At 50.2% G+C, this 15,990-nt stretch overlaps 3 protein-coding genes and 2 non-coding genes across 40 annotated transcripts in view; 1 reads left to right on the top strand and 4 right to left on the bottom strand.

Moving 5' to 3' along the window:
• LOC100737336 (NBPF family member NBPF6-like) overlaps positions 1–578 on the bottom strand; it is a 117,506-nt gene extending 116,928 nt beyond the window's left edge. The window contains exon 1 of the mRNA XM_085023308.1: positions 422–578. The gene's annotated coding sequence lies outside the window, so the exon portion shown is untranslated. The remainder of the gene's footprint in view (positions 1–421) is intronic.
• A 365-nt stretch (positions 579–943) lies between these two features.
• LOC146404141 (uncharacterized) lies at positions 944–3,180 on the bottom strand. The gene is made up of 5 exons (XM_085020977.1): positions 3,107–3,180; positions 2,966–3,051; positions 2,549–2,712; positions 2,002–2,109; positions 944–1,083 (listed from the first exon to the last, which is right to left on the bottom strand). Exons 1-5 carry the CDS (start codon positions 3,178–3,180, stop codon positions 1,033–1,035), a joined length of 483 nt encoding a protein of 160 aa, XP_084877103.1. The 3' UTR covers positions 944–1,032.
• On the bottom strand, positions 1,347–1,421 carry TRNAQ-CUG (transfer RNA glutamine (anticodon CUG)). The gene has a single exon. It is a non-coding gene; the product is annotated as a tRNA-Gln (tRNA).
• On the top strand, positions 2,744–2,815 carry TRNAQ-CUG (transfer RNA glutamine (anticodon CUG)). The gene has a single exon. It is a non-coding gene; the product is annotated as a tRNA-Gln (tRNA).
• Positions 3,181–5,681: 2,501 nt separating the features above from the next.
• LOC102164320 (NBPF family member NBPF6-like) overlaps positions 5,682–15,990 on the bottom strand; it is a 118,751-nt gene continuing 108,442 nt past the window's right edge. For 22 of the 36 annotated variants that reach the window (XM_085023248.1, XM_085023253.1, XM_085023255.1 and 19 more), the window contains 7 exons: positions 15,217–15,271; positions 13,934–14,148; positions 12,828–12,879; positions 11,867–12,060; positions 10,921–11,148; positions 9,320–9,525; positions 5,682–7,033 (listed from right to left, as the gene is read on the bottom strand). In XM_085023248.1, the coding sequence (XP_084879374.1) occupies positions 9,329–9,525; positions 10,921–11,148; positions 11,867–12,060; positions 12,828–12,879; positions 13,934–14,148; positions 15,217–15,271 (941 nt within the window). In that variant the 3' untranslated portion in view covers positions 5,682–7,033; positions 9,320–9,328. The remainder of the gene's footprint in view (positions 7,034–9,319; positions 9,526–10,920; positions 11,149–11,866; positions 12,061–12,827; positions 12,880–13,933; positions 14,149–15,216; positions 15,272–15,990) is intronic. The other 14 variants (XM_085023279.1, XM_085023269.1, XM_085023270.1 and 11 more) reach the window with 4 other exon arrangements.

Raw genomic sequence — 15,990 nt, 5'->3', positions numbered from 1 at the left:
CCCCTTGCCTTATCCTCCAATATATTTGTATTATAGTTTGGTAGGTCGATTATTACATTAACTGTTTGATTGTTGCTATTTTAGGGCTGCACCCATGGCATATGGAGGTTCCCCGGCTGGGGGTCTAATCGGAGCTGTAGCCGCCGGCCTATGCCACAGCCACAGCAGCGCGGGATCTGAGCCGCATCTGTGACCTACACCACAGCTCATGGCAACACTGGAAAAGGGCATGGGCGCTCAAGAATATAAACATTTCCCAAAGAATGCTACATGCCAGTTAACCCCAAAGAATTCAACAAGGTCCTGACTTTATTCCTAAGAATTTGCAAGTCTATTTACCGGCCTACCCTGAACCCTCCTCATCCCACCCCCACCCCCAAATGATAAAAAGAAAAATTTCAAGGATAAACTCCAGACAAACCTATTTCCGGCCTTCTTGGTAGAGCCAGAATGCTCGTGGCATCAAAAAGATAGTCAAATCATGCCTGGGAACGTTCCACAAGTGGAGCCTCGCTCTCCCAAACCCACTGCCGAAGCATCCCACCAACTCTGGGCTCCTTGTCCTCTTAAGAGTCTCCTTGTTCCTTCCTGTCTCCTTCTACTACCGCGTCCTCTTTCTTCCCGCCTTTCCTCAGCCGCCTTCAAGTGGACCTCCCCACATTTTTTTTTTTGCATAAGTTGTATTTCCTAAGTTCCCAAACTATGATTTGGCGGCGAATATTTTCACTACGTAAGACGTCCTTGGGGCTCCTGACTAAATATTTCTCCGGAGCAGAAGGGAATGAACGTGTTTCCATCTGGTCACGTCCGGGGGCGGGGGGGGGGGGGCATCTCCTCGTTGGCGCAGGTCCAAGGGGAGACCAAGGGTCCGGACTCGGAGTTGCTGCTGCGAGTCTCACCTTCGACCCGGAGGAGCCCGGCCGGCGGCAAAGGGTGAGGACCTGGGGGGGTCTCCTCAGACGCTGGAATCTGAGGCCCAGGCTCCTCTTCTGGGGCGGAAGGACGAGATTTCCTGGAGTCGAGGTTCCGGTCTTACCCTAACAGCGGCTTTCGTGTCCAGTGGAGATTCAGGGGCGAGAAATTCTGAACAAAATCAGAATAAACTGGAAAAAGGCCAATTAAAATTCTTAATAAAATAGTACCGGAATACAACACTGCTTGGAATTCAGGTCTTGAACCATTAACACGAAAGCTCAGAGGCAGTCACCCTGGCTGCTCAGGGACATCAGAGCCCTTCAAGACTCGGGTGCTGCCACGTCCGTGTGGCCCTCGCGGTTCCGGGGCAGCGCGTGGGTCCGACGCAGAACAGGAGTGAGTAAAAACTGCTGAGCGCCGCCCCAAAGACGAGGTTCCACCGAGACTCGAACTCGGATTCACGCTGGATTCAGAGTCCAGAGTGCTCGCCATCACACCATGGAACCACCGGGGACCCTTCAGCTGGGATCACTGAATTCAGAGGCCAGAGTGCTCACCATAACGCAGACCCTCCCGCAGCCCGTCCCTGCCAGCAGTTGAGCCAGGCGCGCGCAGCCCCGCCGGCCCAGGACCCGCTTCCCGCCGGGCGCGCTCCTCAGCCGCGCGCAGCCCGCGTCCTCCGCGACGCCAGGGGGCGCCGGCCTTGCCTGCCCTCGGCCTCCCTGCAGGTTAGTACGTCCAGGAGGACATGAAATCCACTGGGGTCAGCGACAGGGCAGGGCTTTCAGGCCTCCCCCAAGTCCACCTGCTCTGCCAGCATTTGTGGAGTGTTCTACGCTGAGGTAGGATTCCCACCAGAAAAAACAAGTTCCTTTCCTCTTTGTTAAGGGTCCTCTTCCCGCTGCCCTGGGAGCTCTGAGCATCCTCAGAACAGCCCCTGGGACTTCCCAGGAAGTCTTCTCCCTGGGACCCCAGGGCCAAGGTTAGATTAGAGTCGCAGGACGTTGCGGGCTTCACCGGGGGACACAGTCCATTCTGTTAGGAATCAGGGTGGACCCAAATGGGCCCGGGCCCCACACAACTTACCCAGAGCACCCACACCGCCGGCGCCCTGAGCAGCGTGGTCGAGTGTGAGTAGGTGAGAGTTTCTTCTGGGCTTTTCCCTCCTAGAGCCAATAGTGGAGGGGCGTGTGTCTGCTGAAGAGAAAGATGCTTTAGTCAGAAAAGCCGGCAATCTGGGGGAGAAGGTGGATTCCTGTCCAGAGAGAGACCAGCTTTGCGGATTCTGCTCGCCCTTGACAGTTTTGAAAGGGAAAAAGGGAAAACAAGCTCAGTGACTCATTAGGATAAGAGATTAGATTACGTGTCGTCTTTCCACCTGATTCCTAACAGAGCGGACACTCCGCCAGTAAAGCCCGCAGCGCCCTGCGACCCTAGGGTCCCAGGGAGGGGACATCCCAGGAAGTCCCAGAGGCTGTTCTGAAGATGTTCAGAGCTCCCAGGGGAGCGGGAAGATGACAGACACAAAGAGGAAAGTAACCCTTTTTCTGGCAGGAGTTCTGCTTCAGCGCAGGAAACTCTACAAATGCTGGCAGAACAGAGGGTTTGGGGTGGGCCCTGCCCTGTCGCTGACCTCAACGGATTTTATCGTCCTCTGGTACAAACCTGCCCGGAGGCCGCGGGCAGGCGAGTCCGGAGCCTCCTGGCGTCGAGGCGGAAGCGGGCTGGGGGCTGCGGGGTGAGGAGCGCGCCCGGCGGGAGGCGGGGCCTGGGCCGGCGGGGCTGCGCGCGGCCTGGCTCAGCGGCTGCAAGGTAAAGGCCGGTGGGCGGTTCCATGGTGTAATGGTGAGCACTCTGGACTCTGAATCCAGCGATCCGAGTTCGAGTCTCGGTGGGACCTCGCCCTTTGGGCGACGCTTTTACTCATTTCCCTCAGTCCTGCTCTCTGATCCCAAGGTCTGGATCCCTGGAGGCAGGACCCAAGCGCTGTCCCCGGGCTCTGGCCCCCCGGCTCCTGCAGCCGTGGGCCCCGCACAGCCGCGTCCCTCGCATTGGGCTACCTCCTCCTCAGGAAGTCGGAACCAGGACTCTGGGTCCCTGAAACCGGCTTCTTTTAGCTGCACGGGCCCCACGGACCTGGCGGGCAAGTGAAGGGGAATGCGGTGTCCCCGCTGGACCAGGGCGGCTCTGCCTGTCCGTGGCATTTAAGGCCCCGCCGCCGGTCAGGTCACCCTGGGACCCTGGAGTAAAAGGCAGAGGCTGCATCCACGGAATCCAGCACCACTTCACACGGCGCCTCTTGCACCTGCAGGGTTGTCCCTCTGAGTAAATGGTCGCTATGAGGGGCTGTGATGTCCCTGATCAGCCAGGGTGACTGCCTCTAAGCTTTCGTGTTGGTGGTTCAGACCTGAATTGGAAGTACTGTATTTTATTCTGGTGCCTTGTTTTATTGCGGTTTTTAATTGATCCAATACCACTTTATTCAGATTTTATTCACAATGTCTCCCCCCTGAAGCTCTCTTGGACGCGAAAAGCCACCGTTAGGCGAAGATTTGAGCCTTGACTCCAGGAAATCTTGTCCTTTTGTTCCAAGCTCAGCCAGAAAGAGGAGCCTGGGCCACAGAGTCAAGCGTCTATGGAGACCAGGGGTCCCTGGTTCACCTCTACCCAGGCTTTTGAGACATTTTGCAGGTCTTACAACCAAGGCTGGACTGTATTGGATATACCTGGTTTGGTTAGATTTGAATTGGAAGCCACATTCATTTTTTTAATCAAAAAATTAAATGTTATTTAGTCATAAAATTAAATTTTAAAAATCCCCTCTAAAGATTGAAACCACAATGTAAAAACGAACATGGGTGTCCTGTTTATGGAACGACCGGATGGATAAGTCGTAAAGCAACTAAAACACAATAATATGCTTTCCCCTATTCTGTTGTTAGTGGCACTGTTGCTATTTCATTATTCTTTTGTCCACGTAATGTGGGAAAAAGCATAAGAGACTATAGAGTGCTGTATTCCTCTTACTCCCAGGGTCCTTAAAAACAAAAATCCTGGTATTAGAGAAGAGAGATGCAGATGAAATATAGATTTCCATTAAAAAAAAAACCCTTAGTTCTAAATCTGAATTGTTCATGCTTGTGACTATACGTGAATACATGAGTCCATGCAAATATGAGTATGTATTTCCTAGTTGTGGCCACTGGAAAGCCTAGAAATAAACCAATTTCAGTGAGTATCTCTAGGTTACACAATTTGTGAGGAGAATAGTGCTTTGCATGAAAAGGAACCAGATTCTTAGAGAAATGACTGAGTCTAGGTCAGGAGCAGTAAATTTTCAAGATGACACAGAAGCATCTTGACATACTGCTATCTGGAAAGGCCTCAAAGACTGTTAGAATCTTACCCAGGAGTCCCCGTCGTGGCGCAGTGGTTAACGAATCCGACTAGGAACCATGAGGTTGCGGGTTCGGTCCCTGCCCTTGATCTGGCGTCGCCGTGAGCTGTGGTGTAGGTCGCAGACGTGGCTCGGATCCCGCGTTGCTGTGGCCCAGGTGTAGGCTGGTGGCTACAGCTCCGATTCGACCCCTAGCCTGGGAACCTCCATATGCCGCGGGAGCGGCCCAAGAAATGGCAAAAAGACAAAAAAAAAAAAAAAAAAAAAATCTTACCCAAAGGATGAAGGAGCCAGATGAGAGTCACATTCACTACTGAAACAGAAGTAATTAGAGTATCAGGAAGGACTATATTGCAATGGGTTGGAACGCTTCAATATCTTTGAAACTTTGAGTTCATATCAGCACGGGGAAGAAAGAGAAATAAAAGAAACTAATTGGTGACCACAGAAGATGTTTGGCGAATTGCTCATTAAGCTGCAGTTTTCTTTGTAGATGGTCCCACTAAGTAATTAAATACTATTTCGTATTCAGGGGAAGTTTCTCTTTAGACAAGTGTTCCAGGTAATAACATATGACCATGGAATATCACCATTTTACTCCATGTCGTCAGTTACTGGATCCAGGCCTTGAAGTCAAAGGGCTGCTAATGTCTTTAGAAGAAGCACGCAGGACCTGATGTGCCTCCTGATCAGATAGCAAACACTACTTTTGAGATAGTCTTGCCAGTGTATCAAACATGAATGTCATCAGTCTCTACATCGGCCAGGTCCGAAATAGTGACCACTAGACACATGTGGCTATTGAATACTCAGAATGTGGCTAGGAGGACTGAGGAACTGGATTTTAATTGTATGTGATTTATAATTTATGTAAATGTAAACTTAAAAACTGAGGACATGTACAATATTTTTCTACTAAACACAATTTTAAAACTTTGGTACAATTATATTTCCTTTAATGCATGGCATTAATTAGCTATGTAGAAGATTATATTTGTATTATTGTGGGTTGATAGGTTTTGGTTTTCAGTGTGGCTACTGGAAAAATTTAAATTACATATATGGCTTGCAAATTTTTTCTGTTACAGTGCTGCTCTAGATTCTCCTACCAAAGAGGAAATATGGAGGACAGAAGAATTTACTACAGTATACCCAGGTATACAATTTAGACTGTGGGAATGCTACAAAACAAACAACTCTGTGTCTTTGACAAATAAATGATTTTTTTAAAAAGGACAAAAGAGACCAAGAAAGAAATAGAGTGAGGGGGAGTGAGGGTGAGAGAGAAATGAAGGAGCAAAGTAGGGAAGGAGGAAGGAAGGATCTGAGGGGAAGCATATATGTAAGAAACAAACACACGTCCAACTGATTACAGTTTGCGGAATTTATTTAAATCCCTTTGAACACTATTTTACGATAGCCAAGATCTTGAACAAATTTATGAGAAATTGTATTGCTAAAATAATAAGGGATTATGGCGCTGAATTTAAAAAATGAATGAATCCACGGTGAAACTCAAAAAAAAAAAACCACTTTAATAATATGGAAGAGGTAGGGATTGTCTTTTCCACGGCACAACAGCAGCAATACAAGTATAAAGAATGACTGAATGAGAACGTTTCCAATATACAAACACAAATATAACAATGGACACACATCAGGGATGGATAAGGGATAGTAAATTTTTAGAGAAACAGCATCACAGGATGAGATATTCATACACTCCAATTCATACACCACTAATCAAATTACTGACTATAGAGAGAAAAACAGGTCTTTCCAATGGACAGATCTCACAGGACCCTCCAGAACAAAGCATCCAATGCTCGAATGACAGGAGTGGTGGCAGGCAGTGTGGACACTCTCAGCCTCCTGCGGGGCTGTGCTAGGAAGCACACAGCAGGCACTGCGTTGTGCTCTTGGCGAAAGCTTTCCCCTGAATTGCATCAGGAGGAAATCATCAGACAACTGAAGGATGCAGACTTGTGAGCCAGACAACTGACTTGTCCTCTGCAAACCAGTCACTGTCCCCACAGTCAAAGACAATCACAAAAGGTGAGGAGAGGTTTGGGGTTCAAAAGGACTCAAGAATTATAGTCACATAAACTTCTTAGTCCTTCGGAACCCCAAATCTCTCTTCTCCTCTTGGTTGTCTTCCTTGCGGAGACATGGACTGTTTGAAGAAAGACAGGCCAGGTGTCTGGGCCACTGGCCTACATTCTGCAGCTGTCTGATAACTACCTCATGAAGACACTCAGGCGAAACACTTTCGGCAAGAACACTGCACAGTTAAGGGCGTCTGCTCCGACCACAGCCCGTGTGCTGACAAAGAATGTCCAGGTGGACATGGGGCCTTCTGCCAGCGGCTCCTGATGCCTGTGTGAGGAGGATGAATGTGGACAGGAGCAAGGGTGAAGGTCGCTCCAAACTGTAGTCCATCTGGGCCCTGGTCTCCTCATCGACTGATCACACCGAAGACTGGGAGGAGGCCGATGACTGCGATTTCTCTCATGAGATCAGTCTTTTGGAGTAAAAACGGTGGGTGGAGGAGGTGATGGTTGAGATGCTGATTCTCAGGAGACGATCCCTCCAGTGTTCCTTTGGGGCTTCAACTTGATTGGCTGTTGTAGGTTTTTCTCATCAGGTGGAAAAGGAATCTTTTCTGCTGTGGTTTCTTGGGGTTGGGCAATAACTCTTCTTCGTTCTGGAAGTAACAGATACCTGTGAAACACAGAGAGAGGAGAGGAGGTGAGAGAGGACAGAGAAATCCAATGTGCGTCTTTGCTGGGTCCTGCTGAGAGCTGAGCCTGCAGGGATGGCCACATGGTGACTGAGGCCAGGAGCAGGCTGGGCTCCTGCTGACACGAGGAGCTGAAGGCAGAGCCACAGGCTGGCTGGAGGGGAACGTGAGAGCCATACCTTAGACGTTCATCCAGCCTCTGGGGCAGAATCTAGGGACCCCTGTCTTCACCCCACCACTGCTTGGTGACATCCCAGCTCAGAGCTGCTGCAGAGCCTTAGCCAGATGCCCCCACCCAGTCCTCCGCAGCCACTGCACTCTTGAGGCCCCTTCCTCTGCACTGAATGGTGGCCTTCTCACTGTTCCAGGGATGGATGTGCTTTGCATCCCTCTTACACATTCCGAAACAAATTGCGCTCCAGAGCAGAGGGTCCTTGGTAGAGAAACACACCCTCTCCTAATTCTATGCCCCGTCCTCTGAGGAGGAGAGGCAGCTACAGGGAGCGCCCTGCAATGGGAGACCCACTGGGGCTTCAGAATGTCTCCGATTCTCCTTCCACCTTTCATAGATGAGGACCTATGCTGCCAAGGAACTGAGGAGTAACTGAGCTCAGGTGGCCTGTTATGGACAACACGGACCCTAGAAGCCAGGCCACAGGCCCTTCCCACCCATTTGGCGGAAGAGAGAGGAAAGGCTCCCATCTGGAGAGGTCTATAGGCACTAGGGGCGGTTTGGTCAACCTCCTGGACAGGAAGAAGTATTTACAGAGAGGCGCTGCTACAGCAGAGCTACAGAAGGAAGGGAGTTTCTCTGAGCTTCTAAGTCATGTTCTTTTGTGTACTGTATCTGGTACTCTAAACACTGTGAGAAACTTGGATCCAAACACAGAGCTTGTATATCCAGCGCATCTATCTGCCTCTTTCTCTTTTCTCTTTTCCAAGCTGCACAAATAGTTCTGTGGAGAGAAGGCTAAGTCCATCACTGGCTGATATTCTGCTTTTCTATAAAGAAGCCACAAGTGGACACTGCCATCCTAGTTACTGACATCCTACCAGATCCATCGTGCTTTGAATCCTTAAATGCTTATTCACAGAGCTTTAAAAAATCCTGCTAAGCAAACCTCACCTGAAGGGAGAATTTCAATGGCTTGGTGTGTGGCACCCATGTTAGATCCAGGCTCACCCAGTTTCTATCTGGAATTACGGGATTTCAAATTACTTACTAGGGCTAGACTACTTCACACCACTCCTTTTGCTTCTTTCCATCCCTTCCACCGAGAACTTCTTTCTCCCTGGCCCCACAGAGTTTCCGGTCGTCCTTCTGACACTCTCATGGAAACCATCTGCCTTCTCAATTGGGTTTGTCTGAAGCAAGGTTCATCCTGTATTCTTTTGTCTCTCCCTGAGTCGTCATAAGTTTGGTCCAAAGTTCATTCACTGCAACGCTCTCCTAGATTCCCTGGTCTCAGATGCCCACTCAGGTCATGTTCTGGAATTTTACTGCACGTGTGGCAGGAGCAGGTGAGTCAAAGGGCAGGAGGTCTGAATGCCTGCTCCCCAGATGTCCTGAGCACTGTGACGACCCGGTGTCTACATCTTGGTTTGGCCAGTGTGCCAGGAGGGCGCCATCTACTGTCCTGCACCGAATGCCAGCTCCAGTGTGTCCCTCACAGGACTGCCCACCTGGCGCTGAGGGGACCTGACTCCAGGCCTGCCTAGCACTCCCACCTATGACCCGGTTCTTATGTAGCTTTTGTAAGCAGGACCCTTTTTCTCACTTTCAGCCCTTCGTCATGTACAAAGTTGAGCATGAAGGGTTTTCCTAGGTCCACATCACCAAAGGAAAGCCACCTGCAAGTGAGTCATTAAGACCGTGGTCCTGGATGCAAGAGGCAGTGGAGTTAGAGGGGGAAGGAAAGGATGCTGAGGAAGCCAACAATGTGTGTGATTTCCCGCAAAGCACCATGTATTCAGCAGCCTTAGAGATGCTGTTGGGATGAAAAGACCACAGGCTCAGGCTTTCCTGGGGCTAAAAGTAGGACAGAGGGAATATCAGGAGAGCAGTCGCAGGGGCACAGCAGAGTCAGATGCAAACAAAAGACTGAGAGGCAAGGACCTGGCAGGGTGGCAGCCCCTGGAAAGCAGGAAAGACCACGCAGAGGGAGCCAGAGCTGTGGAGTCCACAAAGGAGGAAGCGAAAACCTAGTGGGAGACTGAGCTGTGGTGCATAAGGAGAAAGGGCATGGAGGAGCCTGAGAGGTGATTACCTCGGTAGCCTAAGCAAGGAGGCCAGGGAATCTGCAGGCCAGTCTCCACTTGCTGAACTGCAGTTTTCTTTGGATAATCTTCTCTTTCAGGAAACTTAAGGCATGAAGGCGGTGACACACGTGACACTCCTGCCTGCTGGCAGCTGAGCCCTCACCCTCCAGCTTGGGAGGGGTCTTCATTCTGATGGAAGCATCCAGAACCAGCTCTGAAGAGAAAACCACAGCCAACAGGATCCATCGTTACTCATGATCTTCCTGTGACTCCCTGCTCCACCCCCAGGGACCTCCGGTAAAGACAGTGTCCAGGAACATGAAGGGCCATCAGGAAGTGCGTGGTGAAGGAAGCCACTGGAGACATTTGGTACTTCTTTCCTTCTGTTGATACTCCTGATACTAGTGAGACTACCATGAAGCAGACATGCTCCCAAATGCCCAAAAGGTGTCAAGAACAATAACCTTGAGAAAAACAAAACATTCCCAGGGAGAAAAGACCAAGACAAGGAAACCATGCCACACGCGGGTTGTACTTATTTGGCGGGATGAGAGTGTAGAGACCAAGCAAAGTCACAGGTGAAGGAAAAGCTCAGGGCAAAAAAGCCCTGGGGAAGGCTAAACCTGGAAAAAATGTTAAATGTGCATCAATACATATCATAGGGCATGTGTATATAGATACACACACATATACACAATATACACACACATCCCATACACATATTGTTTAGACACACTCAGTCCCCATGAGGTATAGGTGTGCTGATAAATGAAAACATACACAAAGTGTGCGTGTACATTAAACCAGTGAGACTGCTGATGGTTCATTCTAACGGCCTCCTGATGAGCTGAATTTGAAACAAAGAACGGAAACAAGAAGAAGGAGAGAGAAGCTCTGGTGGGTAATATGAACTGTGACATATGGGGGAGGAATCGAGGAGTATGAAAATCAAGGGCATTGAAACTACCCATTGTTGCAAAATCTGCTATGAAACTAGACTGATGCTCAGGCCTCTGTGGAAAGTGAGCAGGAGAGAGAGTGACTCAGCCAGAGAGCTTGGGACTTGGCTGGGAATGTGGGAGGCCAAGGCCAAGAAAAAGAGAGGCAGGAGTGAAGAGAAGACAACTAGCTACCCCAGGACCTAATGGCACCTGTCAGGGCTACGCTTCCCCACACTCCCTGAGCACTTTCGAGGAGCCTCTCCAGGCTGCTCCGTGCTGCTCCTTCTCATCTCACCTCCACCTGAGAACCCGGGTCCCTCCTCATTCTCAGGTGAGGCCAACATCTGAGGGATGAGCCCAGGCACCTGAGGCTCCAGCTGGAGAGGTTGAGACTCCTGGAGGGTAAGGATGGCACATGCCCATCAACATGGAGGTGAGGGATGGAAAAGCTCAAAGTTAGAAAATCAAAGAAGCGGATCCTGAGGAGAGCGAAACTGACAGCTATGGATAAAAGGAAAGAGATTGAGTTAAATGAGGTGTTATCCAACAGACCCACTGGTACACTTCCCGATGAAGGTGGCTCTTTATTTTCAAAAGAGGGGGAAAAACACACAACTCTGTCGCCCATCTCCTTGGCCTGAACTCCCTATTCCCCTCTTCTCTCTTACCTTGGATGAGTGGCCCTTGGTCCCCGGTATCAGTGTTGGCAGTAAATCCCCGGATGGTGGGGGAAAGGTGGAGCCTGGCTTTGCCATCGCCACGATCTAAATGCTGGTCGAGGGGCAGCTGCAGATCATTGGCCACCTGGGTGCTTGTCTGCAGCTGAGCTTGTGAACTTTGCATCTCTGGCCTTCCAAAACTCAAAGGCACTTGGTGACAATCCTCCCAGGTGTCACCTGAAAAGAATACCGGGTTCAGTAGCACCCATCCAAGGTTTCCTTTGCTAAGCCCTCCATGAACACCCATTTGTGATGACCCAGCCTAACAGAGAAAGCACACAGTGACCCAGACAACACAGGCAGCCATCATGTACGGGAAGGAGATGCCATCTCTATGGCTATGCCTGGGGATGCAGAGATGCCAGGGGCCAAGCTGTGATGTCCCTGAGACAATAAATCACCCACATGACCCGAGAGGGTTTGATTTGCGATAAAGTCACACCTATTATTCTCTGACTCATACCTCAGTCCCTCAGCCTAATGAGAAGGCCTGAGGGAGAAAGAGTTGTTGATGTCTGCCCACAAGACTAAAAGACCAGGGGAAGAAGTATGGCCTCAAGTCTGCGGGTACCAATAGAAAAGGGAGTTGGACAACGATAGGACATGGACAAAGCGAAGAGAATGTCCCAATTCTGGAGCCTTCTCAACGTCCTTCTTCATAAGTGTTGGCGGCTCTTCTGCCTCCACACACACGTGTGTTCTATTCCCACATGGGGTCGGCTAAGGGCCAAGGTCCTAGCACATATAAATAGTGTAGTACAGGGCTGAGTCCTGATAGGAGCTAAGGCACAGAAGGGTTGCAGAACCAGAATTTGTGTCTCTTCAGGGAGGTCATGCAGTGCACAGTCCTGAGACCACACACCCCTCCGGGGGGGTCTGGGCCCTGACTACTCACTGGTTGCATCGTGAGCATCAGGGACATCCATGTTCTCAAATGAGAGGGTGGCAGCACTCCTGTAAGGCCAGAAGGAGTCCGACAGGTCGGGAAGACCTGGGCAAGACCAAGCACTTCCATCCAGTGAGTTCTGTGGGACACCACACTCTGCCATCGGCGGCAGCTCCCCGCGGAGCCTGGTGGGGGACGGAGGCCTGAGGATTCACCCAAGAGTGAACAGGAATCTTAGAGTCTGTGTGGTTTGGATCAGATGATTAAGAGTGTGGCGAAGGCAGCCAAGGGGCTGGCTGACCCATTAGAGAGGGACAAACTGGGTGTGTATCTGGGGTGGGGGCAGAGTGTGTTTTTAGAGGGTCAGGAAATAGCGAGGACAGTCGGTCCTCAGTGCTCTGGCCAACGACAAGCTGATGAGGAAGAGACCGAATACCTCCATACGGTACAGTCATGACCCACAACACAGAGTGTCACGTAACAGTGGTGTCAGCCCTTCATTTCGATGGCACTGAAAGTGGGAAAGGGGTGGGAACGTGCCTACAGCATGGGGAGGGGGTGGCGGCGCCTCTGGAATCCCAGGCATCTCAGGCCATCAAGGCCTCTGTCTCTCTTTGTGGTGGCAATAATATACTATCACTGTCAGTCTCCATTTCTTGCTATGAAACCTATGCCAACATGCTGATGCCAAACAGGCAGACAGCAGACGTGAGAGAACAAGTGAGTGCCACAGACCCCTGGGACATAGTTCACGTGCGTCAGCTGACTGGGGGTCACTACCCTTGAGAGCATAACGAGAGACGGGAAACAACACGGGCGCCACCATGAGAGCAGAAAACGTCACACAACAGGAGAACTGCTGGTTGGCAAAGTGGAGGACACACATAGACCCAGCACTTTCTGCTTCTCCCTGGGTCAGAGGTCTGCAGATGTCATTACTGTATGAGCAGCCCCACATACTCAAAATTACCTGGGGACAGGTGGCTCTGGTTCTTTCACCCCATTATGATCATTCTGCCTTTCTGCAAAGAAATTAACAGCACAGTTACTTTAGGCAGAGCCCCTTAAATTGCTCCATCCTTTGCCTCATCTTTGCAAGGGTCATTAATACACACGATGTGAAAACAGCCTATTGTGAGAGAAATATTCCCGGAGGCCCTAGACAGAGTGTCAAAAGCGGGCACTGAGTTTCTGTCTTGAGGCAAACCTCCTTGTTAGGATAAGTCACCCTCACAGTTAGCTTATGTCCTGAGTCTCTGCAAACAGCTAAACATAAATGTTTCCCCGCAGATCCTGGGGAACTTCCTCACTATGAACTCAGGGCTTGCTATGATATTCAGGCTTCTTCCAGCTGAAAGGCTTGTTAATGCATGAGATGAAGGACATGCTGAACTTAGACGGACGAGTGGAATCTACACCCCAGCCAGTCCAAAGACTCTTCAGTGCTACAGAGAAACAGGGGCCTTTCTATTCCTAAGGTTGCAAATTCCAGGGCCGTTCCTTGCTTCAGAGACATGCACCAAAGTTGACAGTGGTGCTTATGTTCTGGTTCCAGAAGAGTCGGGACAAGAGAAGACAAATGAAAGGATGCAGACTCTAGGCTGGCAGACGTGAAACACCGTTGTGACATTTCCAAAGATACAAACAAGACTGACAGCAGCCTCAGAGAGGGGTAGAAGCCCAGGAGGCACATTGTTCAGGAATGACAATGGGAGCATTTCATGGGAGATGGGAGACTCACTCCAAATTAGGAGGCTTGAATGTTAGTTCCTGGCCCTGGTGGCAGAGGTACATTTGAGTCTGGCAGGACTGCCTGGGGGCTAATTAACTGGCAGTGGGGCAAACATGACTAGAACGTGGACAAAATCATTACTTCATGGACTATGTCATTTTAAAGGCAATTGAAGGGGAAAAAATGAAAAGCTTTACAGAGAAACAAAAGCTAAGAGAATTTAGCACCAGCAAGGAAACTTTAAAGGCAACTGCAGTGCCAGGTTCCAAACATTATGTCAGTATACAGTCTACCCGAGAGGATTATTCCTATCAGACTAGACGAACAAAGAACGTGCAGGCTACCTGGGGGACCAGCTGGAATTTCACCCTCTGTAGCAGGAGAGCAACCACAGGCTCCATCCAGAACAGACCCCTTTTTCTGTTCATCAAATGCCAGTTTTCCATCACTGCAAGGCGGGTAGCAGTCAGAACCTTCCTGCTGAATGCAAGGAGCCAAAACAGCTTCATCTGGGAACGCCTGGAGCACTTCCTCCTTTGCAACCTCCTGCAACTCCGCACTGTGCCAGATGCGGAGGGGAAGACAGAAAAGTAAACTCAGAGGAGGTTTTCTCGCTCCTGTTCAGGGGAGGCATAGGGAGCAGACACAGAGAGCAAAGCGGCAGTCTTCTTCCAGAAGGGAGAAACCACTCTCCTAGATGTGAGGCGGAGTGTGGCTGCCATGGGGAGGGAGAGAGAACAGCACAGGCTCGGGGTTCTGGCCCCACAACCAGCTGCTGGAGGAGAATGACCTCTCCCTCAGGCCACAGTCAGGACCCCAGCACACACAGAGGACTGAAATCCTGGCTCCCCCGGTTTTGCAGACCCTGTGTGGAACTGAGTGTACACTGTCCGATGAGTACGGCTCTGGAGGAAATACAGACTGCAGGACCTATTTTATCCAGAGCATGCTACAATATGAAAGGTTTTCCAGGTTCTTCCCCAGCCTTCCAACACTGACTAACAAGCTGATGCCAAAAGGACTCAAAGCAGATGTGTGTCACCCCCAGTTTTTAACCACCCAGAAGAGGACTGATGATTGCAGGATTTCTTGTGTTTGACTCTTTCACCTGCGGCTACTCACTGTGCATCACTAACCTTGAGGGATTAAGAAACAGAAACCCATGGGAGTTCCTGTCATGGTGCAGCAGAAACCAGTCCAACTAGGAACCATGAGGTTGTGGGTTGGATCCCTGGCCTTGCTCAGTGGGTTAAGGATCTGGTGTTGCCCTGAGCTGTGGTGTAGGTCACAGACATGGCTGGGATCTTGCGTTGCTGCGGCTGTGGCATAGGCTATGGACTACAGCTACAGCTACAGCTACAACTCCGGTTGGACCCCCTAGCCTGGGAACCTCCAAATGCCATGGATGCGGCCCTCAAAAGACTGAAAATAAAATAAAATAAAGAAATTGAAACCCCGTACCACTATCCCAAGGGAAATAGACAACTTTGCTAACAAAGGAGATATTTGACTGTTGCCTGAAGGGATGAAAGAGTTATTTTATACTGAGCAATTTCTGGTGTTCCCTGCGTCTGAGGTCTCCTGGTATCAGTACCGACATTCACAGCCCTCAAAGCTTCAGAGTTACCTGGGGGGCAATGGCTCTTGTCCATCCACTTCCTCATGACCATTCTGATTTTCTGCTAAGAAATTCAGAGACAATATGTCACACGAGTTCAGCACTGCTCACACTTGGCAACTCAGTGCACACACCGACCACAACGACATTAATATTCTCAGTGTCAGAACAGAGTACCTCGGCAGAGATGATCCGGGACACCTCAGTGAGGGCTTAGGAGAATTAGCACTGCGGCCAGACCCATTAGGGAATCGCCTCCTGATCTGGAAGAACCTTCTCCCAGCATCCTCTCTGCTGAGGCTATACAGATGGCTAAGAGAGTGGATTTCCCCCAGAGATCTTAGAAAATGAGCTGAGGTATGATCTAGAATTGTTTCTACACTACTCGTTCGTCCCAATGGATAATGTAGTTGTTGATGGCTTAGAGGAACTTATACGTGAGACTAGCGGGATGGATGGATTGCGTCAACTCTCCAATGAAAAGGAGTACTTGGTGCTACACAGAAACAATGGCCGTGCAAGGCTGGACGCACTACCTTCATGGAAACATTCAAGGAAGGCAGGGGGAGGGGGACTCTGTCTGCATTTCAGATGACTGCTGAGCTAAGACACGCCAACACAGAGACCGTGGAGATGGGGGCTCAGAGCAGGGAAAGCAGGGAAACCTCGTCTCCTCACACACAGTCAGGTCTGCCCTTGGGTCTGCACAGGGATAGAAAGGCCAGGCCCTCCTACAGCATGAAAACTTAGATCATTACAGGGGACAACACACATGTGCCCCAA

This window comes from Sus scrofa, chromosome 4 (genome assembly GCF_054392235.1).
Source record: "Sus scrofa isolate SSC_HxYL_T2T_F1_AM1 chromosome 4, Sscrofa_HxYL_maternal_Yorkshire_Landrace_v2.0, whole genome shotgun sequence".
Taxonomy (NCBI): Eukaryota; Metazoa; Chordata; class Mammalia; order Artiodactyla; family Suidae; genus Sus; species Sus scrofa.
The sequence above is the reverse complement of the archived record's forward strand: the minus strand, read 5'-3'. Positions and strand labels throughout refer to the sequence as shown.

Coding starts and splice junctions, on each gene's coding strand:
- LOC146404141 (XM_085020977.1), bottom strand. CDS start 3,180: ATGCAGCCTCTGCCTTTTACTCCAGGGTCCCAGGGTGACCTGACCGGC. Junction 2,713..2,965: donor TGAGGAGGAGGTAGCCCAAT/GCGAGGGACGCG, acceptor GCAGCCGCTGAG/CCAGGCCGCGCGCAGCCCCG. Junction 1,084..2,001: donor CGGCGGTGTGGGTGCTCTGG/GTAAGTTGTGTG, acceptor GATTTTGTTCAG/AATTTCTCGCCCCTGAATCT.